This window comes from Peromyscus leucopus, chromosome 2 (assembly GCF_004664715.2).
Source record: "Peromyscus leucopus breed LL Stock chromosome 2, UCI_PerLeu_2.1, whole genome shotgun sequence".
In the NCBI taxonomy this organism is placed as follows: Eukaryota; Metazoa; Chordata; class Mammalia; order Rodentia; family Cricetidae; genus Peromyscus; species Peromyscus leucopus.
Genome location: NC_051064.1, coordinates 113,646,520 through 113,662,797, shown reverse-complemented (window position 1 = coordinate 113,662,797; position 16,278 = coordinate 113,646,520). Strand labels below are relative to the sequence as shown.

Sequence of the window (16,278 nt, the reverse complement as noted above, 5' to 3'; positions counted from 1 at the left end):
TATACTACTTAAATACTTATGGAAAGAAGTGGGCTACAAGCAAACTCAACCAATCATATTTATTCAAAAGATGTGTGTAGCTGAAGTTTTCCTGTGTGCCACTTAGCCTATGGTCAGGACAAATCTCTCTCACCCGCCAGTCATGCAGCCACTTGGACCCAAGTAAACACACAGAGGCTTATATTAATTAAAACTCTTCAGCTATTAGCTCAGGCCTACCACTGACTAGCTCTTACATTTAAGTTAACCCATAATTCTTTTTTATGTTTAGCCACGTGCCTTGGTACCTTTTCTCAGTTGTGCCTTCACATCTTGCTTCCTCTATGTCTGTCTGGCAACTCCTGATTCAGCCTTCCACCTCCCAGAATTCCCCTCTCTGCTTATGCTGCCTGTACTATAGATGTGTTCCCTTCCTTGCTATTATCTTAATAGTAGTGCATAGGCAGGGGATTTTGTGTACTTGGAGTCCCCTTTAAAGCAGTGTCTCAGATTATTCAAAGAGAATATTTGAACATGTGTATAAGTGGGGTTAAATTAAATACAATTCACATTTACCTGTTTTTTCTAAGAATTTTAGGTTCAGAAATAGAAAATGAAATCATTCTTAGAGAAAAGTTGTTTGGGAATAATATGCATTACTTCTTCCTCAAAGAGGAGACAGAGCAAATAGAAAATAAAACATACAAGTAGACTTATAACTGTATGCATTTACACATAATTCATTAAGGAAGTCTGTAGTCTAACAAACAAATGAAATCTCTGCTATTAGAAGTTCAGTGTTCTGGCCATGGGTCAGAAACAAAGAAAAGAATCAAATAATTGCTCTACAGTTTCATAATTAACAAAAGTCTACAAAGTTCTAAAAATTTCCCAAATCATGACACAGAAACTTATTATTGGTCATGAATGCTTGGCCTTATCTTATGCCTGTCTCACTAGCTCTTATAACTTAAATTAACCTGTTTCTCTTCATCTACATTTTGCCTCAGGGATTTTTAACCTTTCTTTCCTTCTGTATGTCTTACTCCATGTCTGTCTGTCTAGCAGCTGCCTGGCTGGCCCTAGGCATCTCCCTCTTTTTCTCTTTCATTCTCTCATCTTGCTCTTTCCAGAGCCTAGATTGATTCCTCCTACTACTTATTCTTTCTTCTTGCCAGCCCCATCTATCACTCACTGCCTAGCTATTGGTCATTCAGCTTTTTATTAGACCAATCAGGTGCCTTAGGCAGGCAAAGTGAAACAAATGTAACACATCTTTACATAATTAAACAAATGCAGCATAAACAAATATAATACATCTTTACATAGTCAAACAAATGCAGCATAAAAAAATAACACACTTTTACAAAGTTAAAGTAATATTCCACAACAAAAGATATCTTCTACTATGCTCCTCCTGAACACCAGATGCACCAAACTTAATAGCATAATAAAATTATGATTTTATTACACTATTTTCTTTTTAAATGTTTATTATTTTATTCTACATGCATGGATGTTTTGCCTTTATGCATGTCTGTGCACCACATATGTGCATGGTGCCTAAGAAGGGCAGAAGAAGGCATGAGATCCTCTGAAGATGAAATTACAAAAGGTTATGATCCATTATGTGGGTGCAGGGAATTAAATCCTGGTCCTCTGGAAAAGCACCCAGTGCTCTTAATTGAAGAGCCATCTCTCTAGCCCCAAAAGTCATTATTCTATTGAGTAGTGTGTTATTCAGAAATAGTAACTGAAATACTTTTACGCCATTAATTTGAGTCAGGTTTTGGAATATGCTAGGCAAGATACTACTACATAAGGAAATCGCTCAAAATACTCAAGTTTTTCAAAATTCTACCAGAATAGTCTGTAGGATCTGACCAATTTGTAACACTAGAAGCAAAGGTAATATATAATAGTAAATAAATTCTGAAGGTACTAGACTGGGATAGAAGCATAACGTGATAGGGGATCACTGATATGAACTAAATAATGTACTAGCTAAGGCATCTGTGTCTATTTGAACTCTCTACTATGATGGTTCATTGGATAGTTTACAACACATCACATTAGGAGGAAATGGGGGAGAGGCTGGAGGGGCAGGAGGAGGGAAGAAGGGGAATCTGTGATTGGTATGTAAAATGAATTTAAAATTTTCTTAATGAAAATAAAAGAATATCATAAAAATAATAATGCTCACATGAATCCTATTTTATCTTTTGATGCTTGGAACCCAGAACTAGGTTTCATTGAGAACTATTATTGCCAGCTTTAGTCTGAAAAAGATAGACAACTGTTGCTGGAGGGCTTCTCTCCAGGTTCCCCAAGCCCCACAGTCCCACAATCCACTTATAAAATAATCACTCAGACACTTATATCACTTATAAACTGTATGGCAGTGGCAGGCTTCTTGCTAACTGTTCTTTTATCTTAAATTAACCCATTTTTATAAATCTATACCTTGCCACGTGGCTGGTGGCTTACCAGAGTCTTTACATGCTGCTTGTCCTGGTGGTGGCTACAGTGTCTCCCCCCTCAGCCTTCCACTTCCCAGAATTCTCCTCTCTCCTTGTCCCACCTACTTCCTGCCTGGCAACCTACTTCCTGCCTGGTCACTGGCCATCAGTGTTTTATTTATATAGAGCAATATCCACAGCACTTCCCTTTTTTTTCTTTTTTTAAAAAGGAAAGTTTTAACTTTAACATGGTAAAATTACATATAACAAGACAATTACCAAGCAAGAATTTTCAATATAGTTACAATATTAAAGAAGATGTCCTATCTATATTATATTTGTGAGTTTAAGGTTTTATATCTAACTTATCTTTTATCATAACTGAGGAAATTACAACTATCTAGTTTTCAACCACATCAAAGACCTGAGAAGGAACATAATGGTACCTGAGAAATGGTAGATGGATGCAAGCAACTTTCGGGAATCTTGCAAGAGTAGACCAAGACAGCTGGCAGCCTGGACAGTCACCTAATGTTTTTCAGCATTGTTGGTGTATTCAAATTGGCTACAGGCCTAGAGTATATGACAGACCATTTTCAGAAGCAGGAATTCTGAAAGACCATCTAACCCTGTCTTGGCAGAGTACAGTGGTTGCTTTCCTTGTGTCCCGCTTGTCCAGAAAGGACAGCATTATATTTGTACTGTCAGCCGTCAAGGCAAGGGCAGTTCTTTGCCCAGTAGGCCATTTTGTGCCAAGAAGACAAACTTCCAAATGGAAATGTCTTAGAAGCCCAACATTCTCTCGGGATCAGTTGCTGCAGCCAGGAGCAATTGTGTCTCACGTCAACAGAATTTTAAGTTATTTAAATGCCATATTCTTTAGGTCTATGAAGTGTGTGAAGATTACCTATCTATCTGAAATATATCTATGTATACCTAGAAGACTTAACTAACATGGCTACAGATATGATTATCATAGATGACTAATTATTAATCTATTTTTAATTATCCAGTACAATTTTAAATGAGTTACATAAACATAATACCTCAAACAAGAATAGAAATATATATATACAGTGTAACAAAATTAACTTCAAGTTTGTATCAATAAACTAAAATTTATACCAATGTAAAACATTTTAAACATAAACTAAAATCTATACCAATGTAAAACATTTTAAACATGAACTAAAATCTATACCAATGTAAAACATTTTCAACAAGTTGTTCTTTAAAAGTAGGTTCATTAATCTACCCATTCATCTTATCATCTCCATATCCTCCTATATATCTATATCAGACAACCATGAATTTCTCAATGATACTGGTGTCTACTCTACTGGTATATCTTTTATTTTGCTGTTGTAAAAGAAAACTCCTCTGGGCCCCCTTGGAGAATATAGTCAGATAATGGATTTTCTTACATCCTGTAATAAATCCATTCTACCTGCAATATAGGTGTCAAGAATCCTTATAATCCCTTGGCATTGATCAATTTTCTGTCTCCACCTTCACTGGGTCACTTTACTCATATACATGTGTATCTCTAGCTTCTCTTTCAATATAATGACAACAATAATTGAAATATACTCCCACACAACTATCTAGAATGCATCATAAAGGTTCTATTTTCAAATAACAAAATAGTCACTGAAGACCATATCTCTTTTATGGGGAAAAAAAGATCATCTACACTACTGTTAAAGGTAAATTACTCCACACTACATTACCTTTCACTAATAAAAAAAACTTAATTGTATATTTGAACTTTTGTGAATGAATAGAATTTCAATGTTCTAAGAAAACAGGTATTTCTGTGAAGAAATGGGTATATAAGTTTGAATGTGTCAATCATTTCACAATGTATATGTCTATCAAAACGTCAAAGTAAGCAGAACAACAAGGTAAAGGGACTGAAGATAGGTACCCAGAACACACATATTCCTTCACAAAAAAGAGACAAAACAAGTATGTAACTACATATTGAGGTAAATAATTGCTGGAAAACACAACACTCCTAGAAATCAACATTATACAAAATGGAGACCTGATACAATAAATCTGCTAGAGGAAAAATGAAATAAAATACTTCAACTTACAGGCACAGGAAACAAATTCCTGAATAGGACTTCAGTACTTGAAGTTTTCATTTTTCTTAATATCTGAAGGAAATTCCATAGTGTATGTGGACCACATTTTCTTTATCCACTTATCAGTTAATGGGGATCCAGGATGTTTCCATTTCCTATATATTGTTAACTGAATAGCAATGAACATGGATGAACAAATATCTTTATAACTGGATATAGACTCCTTTGGGTACATACACAGGAGTTGTATAGCTGGGTCATATGTAGTTCCATTTCTATTTTTTTGAAGAACCTCCATACTGATTTCCATACCTCAGGACCTGAGAGCCAGACAACCAGGCTTCCAGCTTCTCAGGACCAGAGAGTAGTGGGCAACCAAGCCTCTGGCTTATGTAGGACCAGAAAGAACCATGAAACCAAAATTACAGTCTAATGACCTCAGAGGTCAGTGAAGAGGCCAAGTTTTGGCTACAGTGATCACAGAGTCTCTTGAAGACTGTAGCTTTGGTTCCAGCAGTCATTGAGGTCATTGTGAGTTTGAAGTTATTATATCTGAGGTTCTAGTAGTCACTGGAGGAACTGGAGTTCTATAGTGTATGGTTCCAGAGATTACTTGGGCCTGTAGATCTAACCACAACCCCTAGAGTGTAGATAGACTTCAATAGGTCAGACCTTTGTATCCAATCTCTAGTAGGTACACAGAAACTAAATGGTGATGAAGGTTTTGACTTTATCTGGCCATCTTGGTGCTGAGTGTCCAGTTCTAGTCATGATCTGGTAGTCCCATAGCCAAGACAGGATCACTTCAGCAACCCATTTGATAATATAGAGCAAGTCTCACCAGTTCTCCCAGCTGAACTTCTTTGATGAACATAGAGGCAAAAATTCTCAACAAAATACTTGCAAACAGAATTCAGGACATTAAAAAGATTGGGCAGCAAAAGGGAAATGCCTAATACTGTAAACCTAGATAGCTACCCAGTGCTAGTGAAGTCATGGTTATTGGAGGAGAACTTACAACCACTAATTTACCAAACACACATTATCCTTAACAACAATCTATAAACATCTGACCTCATACACACAAATAAGTGTAGCCATCACCCCCTCATCAAGGAAAGTTTTCTTTTCAAAAGAGACCACTACAGAAAAACCAAAATCAATAAAATCAGAGTCCTAGTGGATACATCCACAAAAATACTCCTGCACCTAAGACTCGGGGAACATTATGTAAGAGGAGCAGAATATTAGGAAGATATTGTAATAGCCAGAATATAAGGAAGTTTGCTATGAGATTGTGTCTCCTATTATCAAAAGTCACACCCATAAAGTCTCACCATAATTACTACCAAAATACAAGCTAAACCAGGACAACACTGATGCACATACCTAAATGTACAGGGGAAAGCCTACAAGGCCTCAACCCTACACAAAGAACTAGAGGCAACACGGGAAAGGTGGGAGCACATAAGGTAGGTTTCCATGTGGTTGTGGTGGATTGAAAGAAAATGGCCCCCAAAGGAAGTGGCACTATTTGGAGGCGTGGCCTTGTTGGAGGAAGTGTGTCATTGTGGGGATGGGCTTTGAGGTCTATTATGCTCAAGCTTCCCTCACTATGACAGTCAGTTGACTTCCTGTTGCCTGCAAGATGTAGCACTCTTGCTCCAGCACCATGTCTGCCTGTGTGCTGCCATGCTCCCCACAATGTGATAATGGACTATATATCTGAAACTGTAAGCTGCCACCTCAATGTTTTCCTTTATAAGAGTTGCTGTGGTTATGATGTCTCTTCACAGCAATAGAAACAAAACGAAGACAGAAGTTGGTACCAGGGACGGAGGTATTGCTGTGATAGCCTGACCATGTGTTTGTTTGGAGGAATTTGGACTTTGGTATCTTGGGTTTGGAAAGCAGTGGAATGCTTTAAGCACTGCTTAATGGGCCATACTATTAGGAACATGGTGCTAAGAGTTATTTGAACTAGAGGAAGCTCATTCAACAGGTTGAGAGGAGAATTTTAGTATATTGCCTAGAGATCTTTCTTGTGACATTTTGGTAAAGAAAGTGGTTGTCTTTTACCCTTGTATGAATAGTCTGCCTGAGACTGAAGTGAATAGTTTCAGATTAAGTCTGTTGGCAGAAGAAATCTCAAAACAGCCTCATACAGACTCTGTCATGTAGTTATTAATGGTAACTCCAATGAAGATTTATAATGAAAAGGAGCAAGCTGAGCAGGGTAAATTACAAAAGTAAAATTTGAGGATAAAAAGCACCAGAAGTGGAATGAGGCTAAATCTTGTGTTCAAGGAGATAAATAAAGGGAGTGGTGACCTTATGGTAAGATCCCACTCAGCTAAGTTTCTAACTTGTGGAAAGGAACTAAAGAAAAGCTTAGAGCTAGGTGGTGGTACATACCTTTAATCCTAGCACTGAGAAGGCAGAAGCAAGCAGATCTTTGAGTTTGAGGCCAGCCTCATCTACAGAGCAGGTTTCAGTACAGCCAAGCTTAGGCAGTAAAAGAAGGAAAGCTGGTGGAGATGTAACTGAATGAAAATGATCTTAATAAGTTACCCAGTGCCAAATGGTCAGCCCTGAAAACATAGAGACAAACAATGTTATATAGTCTAAACAGGCTATACTTAGAAATATATACATGGCTGTACATATATGCATGCAGTAATAATGAAAAAAGAGGCCATGACATTGAAAGAGAGTAAGGAGGAGTATATGGGAAGTTGTTGAGGGAGGAATAGGAAGGGTAAAATGTTGTAATTTTATAAAAACCTCAAAAATAAAATTAGAAAAAGTGGATTATACATTAAAACCAAATAGGCTTCATCCCAGGAAGGCAAATCAAAAATGTAATACACCATATAAATCAATTTAAGGACCTAAGTCACATATTGTTTCAATTGATATTGTGAAGGTACTTAATAAAGTCCAACATGTCTTCATGATTACAGTTATGTAGACTTTATAAATAGATGGAACATACCTCAAAATAATAAAGGCTATATATACAAATCTATAGCTAACATTAAATGTAGAACAGAGAATTTCTTCTAAAATCAGGGACAAGTTTTATTCTTCCTAATCATATTTCATATAATGTTCAAAGTCTTATAGCAATTAGAGAAGAGAAAATGGATACAAATAGGAAAGGAAGAAGTTAAAGTATCTCTATTTGTAGGCTGCATCATTATTTACTTTAAAGACCCTACTAGTTCTAGTTCTCAAGAGTGAACTTTATAGATGAAAACACTGTGTCACAATGCCACAAGACTGGACAAACCTGGGAGTAAGTTTACAGCATAAAAACTTAGCAAACTACAAGACACGACCAAAGGAAAAAATAATCTTACATCCTGTGTTAAATACCCTAGAATAAATCTGTGAATTGAACTATATCATATGAAATCTATGTATGTCAAACGAATTATTTGAAATGGCTATCGGATTGTGTTCACCAATAAATGGTTAACATCACTCAGCCTATTGGAAAGATGTTACAAATCATGGAATAAATTATTGCAATGCTGTTCACATTTCAGGAAGCCCATTAGGAAGACTTACTCTATGTTTTTATTACATAGTTTATCGATCTCATAGTGGACCCCAGAAAATCCACAACTGCATTTTTGTCAGTTTACATAAGATTCCTAAGACTGTATGCCATGTATTTATGTACACATACAAATAAAGGGCTTGGTCTGCTATTTCTCCTATGACAGTTAACCTTATGTGTTAACCAAATTGGAACAAGTGACTCTCAGATTAAACATGTCTGAGAGGGTGTTTCTGGATATTACAACAGATGTAAGTGATATCACCAATTATCTACATGTTTTAAAACAAGTATTAATAATTCAGCAATTATGTTCTCAGGTTGGGAAATTTCTTACACTGAACCTTCTGATAAGGTATGAAAATCTGGATTGTGCCCAAGGAAAAGACATTCTTTAAAAGGAATATTTATTTTATCAGGTGTTAACTAAATCAAAACATCCAATCAGTAAAATAAGGGAAATCTCTACTTTTGCAATATTGGTGTTATTATAAAGGGCCTTTGGATCCTTGACTAAGGTAAAAGTAATAAAAGGTACTTTTTAGGAAACAAGTAGATACCAGAAAAGGCAGAATTACAAGCTTGAAAAATAAAGAAAATACTGTTCCTATTTATGTAGACAGTATTCAAATATGCCAAAAAAAGAACAGCATTGCAATACTGAGTGAACATTTAGTTGTGTCCCCTCAAAAATTATATATATTGAAACCTTTATCCCTAGTATCTTAGAATATGACTTTACTAGAAGTTAAGGCTTTGTATAAGTACTCAAGTTTGAAATCATTTAAGTATACATAATACAATATGATTGGCATCAAGTGGAAATTAGAGATACACACAAACATAGAAAATACCATATCAAGATGAAAGCCAAAATCAGGGTGTTTCTGCAAGCCAGCGAATAAAAAATTTAGTAACAAATCATCAGAAGCTAGAAGAAAATCATTGAGCACATGATTTCACATAACATATGAAGGAAACAACTCTTGATCTCAGACTTCTGTCCTGCAAAGCCAAAAGACAATGACTTTTTCTCATTTAATCTATTCTATTTATGATGTCTCATACATCAGCCATATCAAGAAAAGATAATGTGGACTTATAAAATAAAAACTACTTCGTAAAAGAAAATTTCCATTTGTTTGCTATCAAAAACCTTCAGGGTACAAAGAACTGTCATATAATTGACATTGGGCTATCTCTTCAGAGAGACAGACACACACATACACACACAAAAACACACACACACACACACCTCTAAAGGAAATTAACAATTACTTGGAAATACAATTATGTTTACATTTCTTGTTAATATTTCAGAATATTCTGAGTATCTACTATGCATTATTCAGAAGATTAAGTAGAAGACATAGAAAGCTAGGAAGAGCCAGCTCCTATTAAATGGGAATATGCAATCAAATCTTGATCACCCATTCAGAATAGACATTCAAAGAAAAAAATTAGGACATTGCTAAATAGTGCCAGTTTTATTCCAAAATAGCAATACCATTTATTATATATTTAATTATAAAGACAATTAAATATCCAGTATCTCCAAGTTAACTCACACATCTTTGAATTATGAGAAATTATTACTTCTGTTCTTTGTGTATAAATGTTTTCTAATGGTAATGATCATTTTTACTTTTAGTTTATACGAAAACATACTTTGGTAATAATTAGAGACATTTTATACTATCATCAATTAGTAATTGTTTAAAAAAGTACAAAGAAACCTTTCTCCAAAAGACTAAGTTCTGAGAATGTCTTAGACTTATGTAGTATAGAGGAGACATTCAAAGAATAAAAATGTATAATACTGCCAAATAATTCCAGTTCTATTTCAAAACAGCAATATCATCATTACGTATTTAATAATACAGAGCACTGAAAATCCAGTATTTCCAAGTTAATGCTAATTCCTTCGTAATTAACTTTTTTCCAAAAATGTGTTCCATTATGGTGAAAAACTAAGTGGACTGAATCACAATAAATGCTAAGACTAGGTTAGATTACGAAAAAGCAGCCTCCTCAGACAAACTCAAAGATAAATGTTTTTAATATACTTACCACTTTCAAAACAAGCATCAAAGGTAAGATGTCCTTTCTTGGGTTGTCCTGAGTATCCATTTGGAAGCACCACATATTTGCTCACATTCCCTCCAATGACATCCTCATTTCCTATATCATTGCCTATTCAAGAAAAAGAGTAGTATTAAACAGAAATCTAAGTGTATTTTGCAATAAAAATTCAATAATATTAGGATGCATTTTGAAGTTTAGAAGATGAGGGTTGAAATCTTACTTCTATCACATAATAAAGTTGGGCCCTCTAATAACAAAAAAAGAGAAATATAAATTCATTTTCAAGGTTGTTCTATATTTAGATTTAAAGATATCTAGCATCACTACTGAAATCTAAAATATGTTCATGAAACTGAATCAATTCATTAATAATTGTTATTGTAATTCATCATAAAAATATGTTGTTTTAGTATGAATGAGGCAACTCTTCTACAAACATCACCACAGTGTCTTCAAGTTCCATCACCAAAATAATCTGAGAACTGAGAGAAAGTCTGATTCTTTGGAAGTTACTTCTATTTGAGATGTAGAAAAATGAAATATCCATTGCTTACAACAGGAAACGTCCCAACAAAACACAAAATCATAACTTTCTCAAATCTACCACAGAACTGGTACTGCAGGGCAAGCAAATACTTGATATCAAAGAAAAATAAGGCATCAGAATAAATGATGTGCTGTAAGAATTGACTCTTCTATGACAAGACTATAGGAAGAAGAAATATTGGGTACCATACAAGTGAGAAAAAAAAGGATACATTTTTAAAATTTAAGATCACATAAAAGAACTATGACAGCATAAAACCAGTAAAGTCACAGACACAGTAGGAATTCACATCTGCTTGAAGTTGCTTTCTTAACCTCTAGCAGATATTTTGGATAAAGTTTAGGGCTAGAATACTAGTTCAGAAAAATGCCCTTTGTGCTACATGCCTGCATAAGAAGAGTGATTTATATTACAGAAAAGCTATAAAATTCTACCACTGCCAGCATCTCTTATGAAAAAAATGAAAGGCCGTATTCCACTAGGAGAGAAAACAGAAACCTTATCATCTTAGTGTAAAACTGTGAGTCATTTCAGGAAGGAAAATAAAAGAATATTCTTTGACAACAGGAGAAGATGCAGAAAATAGTCGTAAGACCAAGATTTTAGACATATTCTTATGTGTAGGGTAAAAGAAAAAACTCAAACATGACCAATCAAAGACTCAGAGAGTTTTGGTGATAAAGGAGAAGTACATAGGATCATTAAAACTTCCATCCCTGAACTAGGATAAATGGGACCTAAGTGAGTCTGAGTATAGCACAAAAATTGTCCTTCCTCCTCCACTCTAGCTTTAATAATTCTTATTAAAGTAGACTAATTATTCTACTTTCATAGTATGGACAGAAATATGGAGATCAATCTCTATGTTGGGCTACAGAGATTGCTCCGATTTTAAGAGCATATACTGCTCTTAAAGAGGACTAGAGTTTGGTTCCCAGCACCCACATCAGGTAGCTAACAATCACTTGTAACTCCAGCTCTGGGGGATCCAATGGCTCTGGCCTCTACAGACACCTGCACTATATTAACATAGCTACACAGAGATACATACAGAAACATGATTTAAAGTGACATTGTGGAGGCCTACAGAGGTTTCCTAGTGAGAAATGAGCTTGCTTTACCCAGCAGAGCTGCATTAAGGAATGGCTTTACAAGTATGGTTACCAGGTGTTTGGTCTGCACTTGGCTGTGCTGGGGGAGGCCTTTTGCCCTGCCCCTTGGCATTCCTATAAAAAGTCCTTTGAAGAGACAGAAGGGAGTTGTGGATATTGATCCAGGTCCTCCCAAAGCTATCCTGTGTTTCTGTCTGTCTCAATCTCCACACTATCTTTCTATTTAAATATTTCTTGTCCCTCTCTCCTCAAGAGAACCCTAGGGAAAAGTGGGAGCAGGTCTCCCAGGAGATACAAATAACTCTTTAAAAATAAAAAATAAATCTTTTGTGGAATATTAGTTTAATATTAGTTTAAGACAGTTACATTTGTTTATGCTGTGGAACATTTGTTTAATGATGCAAAGATGTGTTGCATTCTTTTATGATGCATTTGTTTAAATATGTGAAGCTGTGTCAATTTGCCTGTCTAAAATACCTGATAAATAACTGATGAAGAACTGAATGACCAATAGCTAGGCAAGAGAGAGAAATAGGCAGGGCTGCCAGGTAGAAGAAATAAATAGAAGGAAAAAGGAGAAGAGGGAGGAGCAAGAAAAGGAGAGAGGACACCAGAGGCCAGCTACGTAGCTTGAAATGAATATTCACAAAGGGTCTTAATGAAAGGGTGCATCCATTCCCAATGAAAAAGAATGCTTACATAATTTTCTGATGTCTTACAGTAGAGATCCAGCATTCAGTAAAAAATTGTGGGACATATAAAACTAAGAAAAATAGTGTATTAAACTGTTGAGGAGACCATTGGACACTAACTGGAGATAGGAGTAGGGATAAATGAGAGGGAAGGGAGTATGGGGCTTGTTCTATGAAGTTTCTGTCAACTTTGACACAAGATAAGAGTTGTTCAAGAAGAAGAACAGTGGATGTTACCACGGGAGAGGCAGTCCTGGGTTATGTAAGAAAGAAGCTGAACAAGCTATGGGGAGCAAGCCAGTGAGGAGTCTTGCTTCAGTTTCTGCTTCTATGTTCCTGCTTCAGTTCCAGCCCTTACAACACTCCATGACTGTGATTTGTAGTATAACCAAAATAAATTATTTCCCCTCCAAGACATTTTGGTCAGTGTTTTATCACAGCAACAAACAGCAAACCAGGGAAAAATCATGTTCAAGATGTGCTGTATACTTGAATGAAAATATCCTTATGAAAACCAGTACCATGTCAATGAATGTATCCCAATTAAAATATACTACTACCTAAAAACAAACTAAAGACAGACAGATGTGAAAAATGAGCAGACACTGGAATTACCAAATATTTTTTAATTAAAACTAACATACTGAGCCGGGAATGGTGGTGCATGCCTTTAATCCCAGCACTCAGGAGGCAGAGCCAGGTGGATCTCTGTGTGTTTGAGGCCAGCCTGGTCTACAGAAGCGAGATCCAGGACAGGCACCAAAACTACATGGAGAAACCCTGTCTAGAAAAAAAAAAAACTAACATACTGAGGTAGTGCGATAAAATCTGTAGGAATGAGGATTTCTTTCTAAGCAAAATATGGTTTCTTGAGGTAGAATCTACTTGGTGTTTATGTTTTTTGTTTTGTATTTTGAGACAAAGTCTCTTTATGTAGCATTGGCTGTCCTGGAACTCTCTATATAGACCAAGCTGTCTTGGAACTCACAGAGATCCCTCTGCTTCTGCCACCCAAATTCTGAGATTAAAGCATATGCCTCCATGCCTGGCCCAGAATCTACTCTTGATAGAAAGGTTGTGAACATCACTGAAATTAAAACTAAGGATTTAGATTACAACATAAACAATTGATAGCAGGACTCCAATTTTTAGAGCTTTACTTTGGGTAACAAAGTAGCGATATACTGCATTCTACAGAGAAATCTTTTCTGATAATGTCTTGTTTCCTTTCATGTTTTCTTGTTTCCTGTACTTGAAACAGGTAATGACTCTGTACTGCAGGGTATCTCAAACTTGAAGCAACTCTCCTACCTCAGCCTCTCAAGTGCTGGGATTACAGGTGTGTGCCACCATACCTGACAAAAAAATCTTACAAAAGTCTGTTAAGGCAACAGATTTTAATTGCCTTATTTAAGAAAATAGCGGAGTCACCCAACCTTTAGCATCTACCACCTAATCACCCAGCAGACATCAGTCCTGAGGCAAAACCTCCACCAACACAGAGATAACAACTTACTAAGACTCAGATGATTGCAAGCATTTTTAGCAATAGAATGCTTTAAGACAAAAACACACATATAGTAGACATGAGTTGCACATTCAATCAAATATAAAATAAACATAACATTTCTAATGTACTAGAAACAAAAAAAATAACATGTATAATTTTATTGAGATATGTGTTTTAATTCAGCAGTCTGAAACAGAGCTTACAATACTTGTATGCAATGTCTATAGTCTATGGAATAGGTTATCCATGAAAATAGTATGTACAATGATTACTAATGAAACAAAGCAACCTGAAGGTGCCTAGTTGTTGGGAGCCAGGAATGGTTGGTGTACTACAAAAAAAGAATCTTATATGACCTCCAAATATAATACCAGATATTAATTTACTTAATAAGTCCATTTACAATTATGTGAGCTGAGAACCCACCTATGTTACTAAGCACTTTGTAAATTTTTCTAACCACAACTAAAATAAAAATCCAGAAAAATTGTATCTGATTTGTTCATAATTTTATTCAAAAGAAACCATATTTTTAGAAAAATCATGCATGTCACCAACAGCATCATCATTCTTTGGATTGCTGTAGTAACATCCCTGTCAGCCAGCACTTTTAAGGCTTCTATTTACAGTAAATCCATGTATGAGATGATACATGAAAATCTGAGCACTCTTAACTTTTTCATCGATGACCAGATATGCACACACCCTCTTTTCCTTGTGGAGAGTACTATTCAGACTGTAGATCTACATGAAATGTCATCTCCCCCAGGAAGAATTGCCTTACTTTCCCATGTAAAGATAATAAAATAACCCTCTGTGTTCACACAGCACATTTTTTGTGCATTTATTTCAGAATTATTTTTCTAATAAATTTCTCCTTCTAGTGATCATACAATTTCACACCAGAATAGGCTAATGTCTTACCTTTTATCAACACTTTCAGCATCTCCATCCCATACAATGCTTAAGAAAATGTCAATAATTTCTAAATATTTCTTGACTTATGAAAAAATTTAAAGAGATTTTAGGAGTTAATTTTTATTTAAACATTGGATTTTTGGTTTACTTGATGAAAGCATAGTATATGTATATTTTAAATAATCAAATGAAAAGTAGTTTATATTTTTATTTATTTAATGTATATGTACATTTTGCATGATGTATGTACAACACAATGCAGACTTGGTTCCAAAAGATGCCAGAAGAAGGCATTGGATCCCCTGGAAGAGTGACCAGTGCTCTTAATCTCTGAGCCATCTCTAAACCTCCCAGTGATTTATATTTATATTTTACTATGATAAACAGTTATGATATAATGAAATTAAATAAAGAAAACAAGGAACTCCAAAATGCATTAACTGACACAGGCATAAACAATAAGAAATATTAATTCCACATTATGATTGATTATTATCAGGTACTTTTTTATAAACATAATCAAAATACCCAAGACAGCAACCTAAGAAGTGAAAAATTTATTTTGCTCGTAACTTTAAAAAGTTCAGTACATGGCTGATTGGCCAAGGCACAATGGTAAAAAGGGCTGGGGGTAGAGGTCAGCAAGTGTTTCAACATCTGGGGACAAACAAGAGGCTGAGAAGAATGCAGAGATGAGACCAGGACAGACATCAGGATGTAGCTACTTTCTCCAGCTAACTATTTTCTAAAGCATCAAGACTCTCCCCAAATAGCACCACTAGCTGCCAATCAATCCTTCAGCACATTAACTTTTCAGGGACATTCAGATCGAAACCACAATAATTATTCAAATAAACAAGGCAAGGGCAAGGGACACAGAACTAATCACTTTATGTGCATATGAAATTACAAACAATGACAAATACAGGAGTATAAAATAATCTCAAATGACATCTTAAATTGCTATGGAATAGCTTCTGAGTTCCTGACTTCTGTCCATATTCATGTTTAGCCTAAACCCTGTTTTATGCAGATTTTCAGATTCCAACTCTGATTTTAAAATGCTCTAAACTTAGGCAAGGCATTAATAATCTGAAGTATGACTTTGGATTTTAATGTCTTAAAAACTTGAGAAACTGAAATAATTTAATTCAGATGTGTGCAGTATTATAACCTCTGTTAAGTAACTCTGGGTCTGTTTTCTTAACTTTCAGTGCTTTCTTGAAAGTCACAGAAAATACATGTGAATAATCTAGAATGCAACACTTCATCAGTAAGTGGTCTGCTATTATTATATCACTGCCATCATTTTTGAGACAGG

The 16,278-nt window shown here is 35.3% G+C and overlaps 1 protein-coding gene across 3 annotated transcripts in view; it reads right to left on the bottom strand.

Moving 5' to 3' along the window:
• The window catches only part of Agbl4 (ATP/GTP binding protein like 4), a 1,176,960-nt gene that overhangs the window by 1,093,199 nt on the left and 67,483 nt on the right, over window positions 1-16,278 (bottom strand). For all 3 annotated transcript variants that reach the window (XM_037203416.1, XM_028889943.2, XM_028889970.2), the window contains exon 2: window positions 10,164-10,286. In XM_037203416.1, the coding sequence (XP_037059311.1) occupies window positions 10,164-10,286 (123 nt within the window). The remainder of the gene's footprint in view (window positions 1-10,163; window positions 10,287-16,278) is intronic.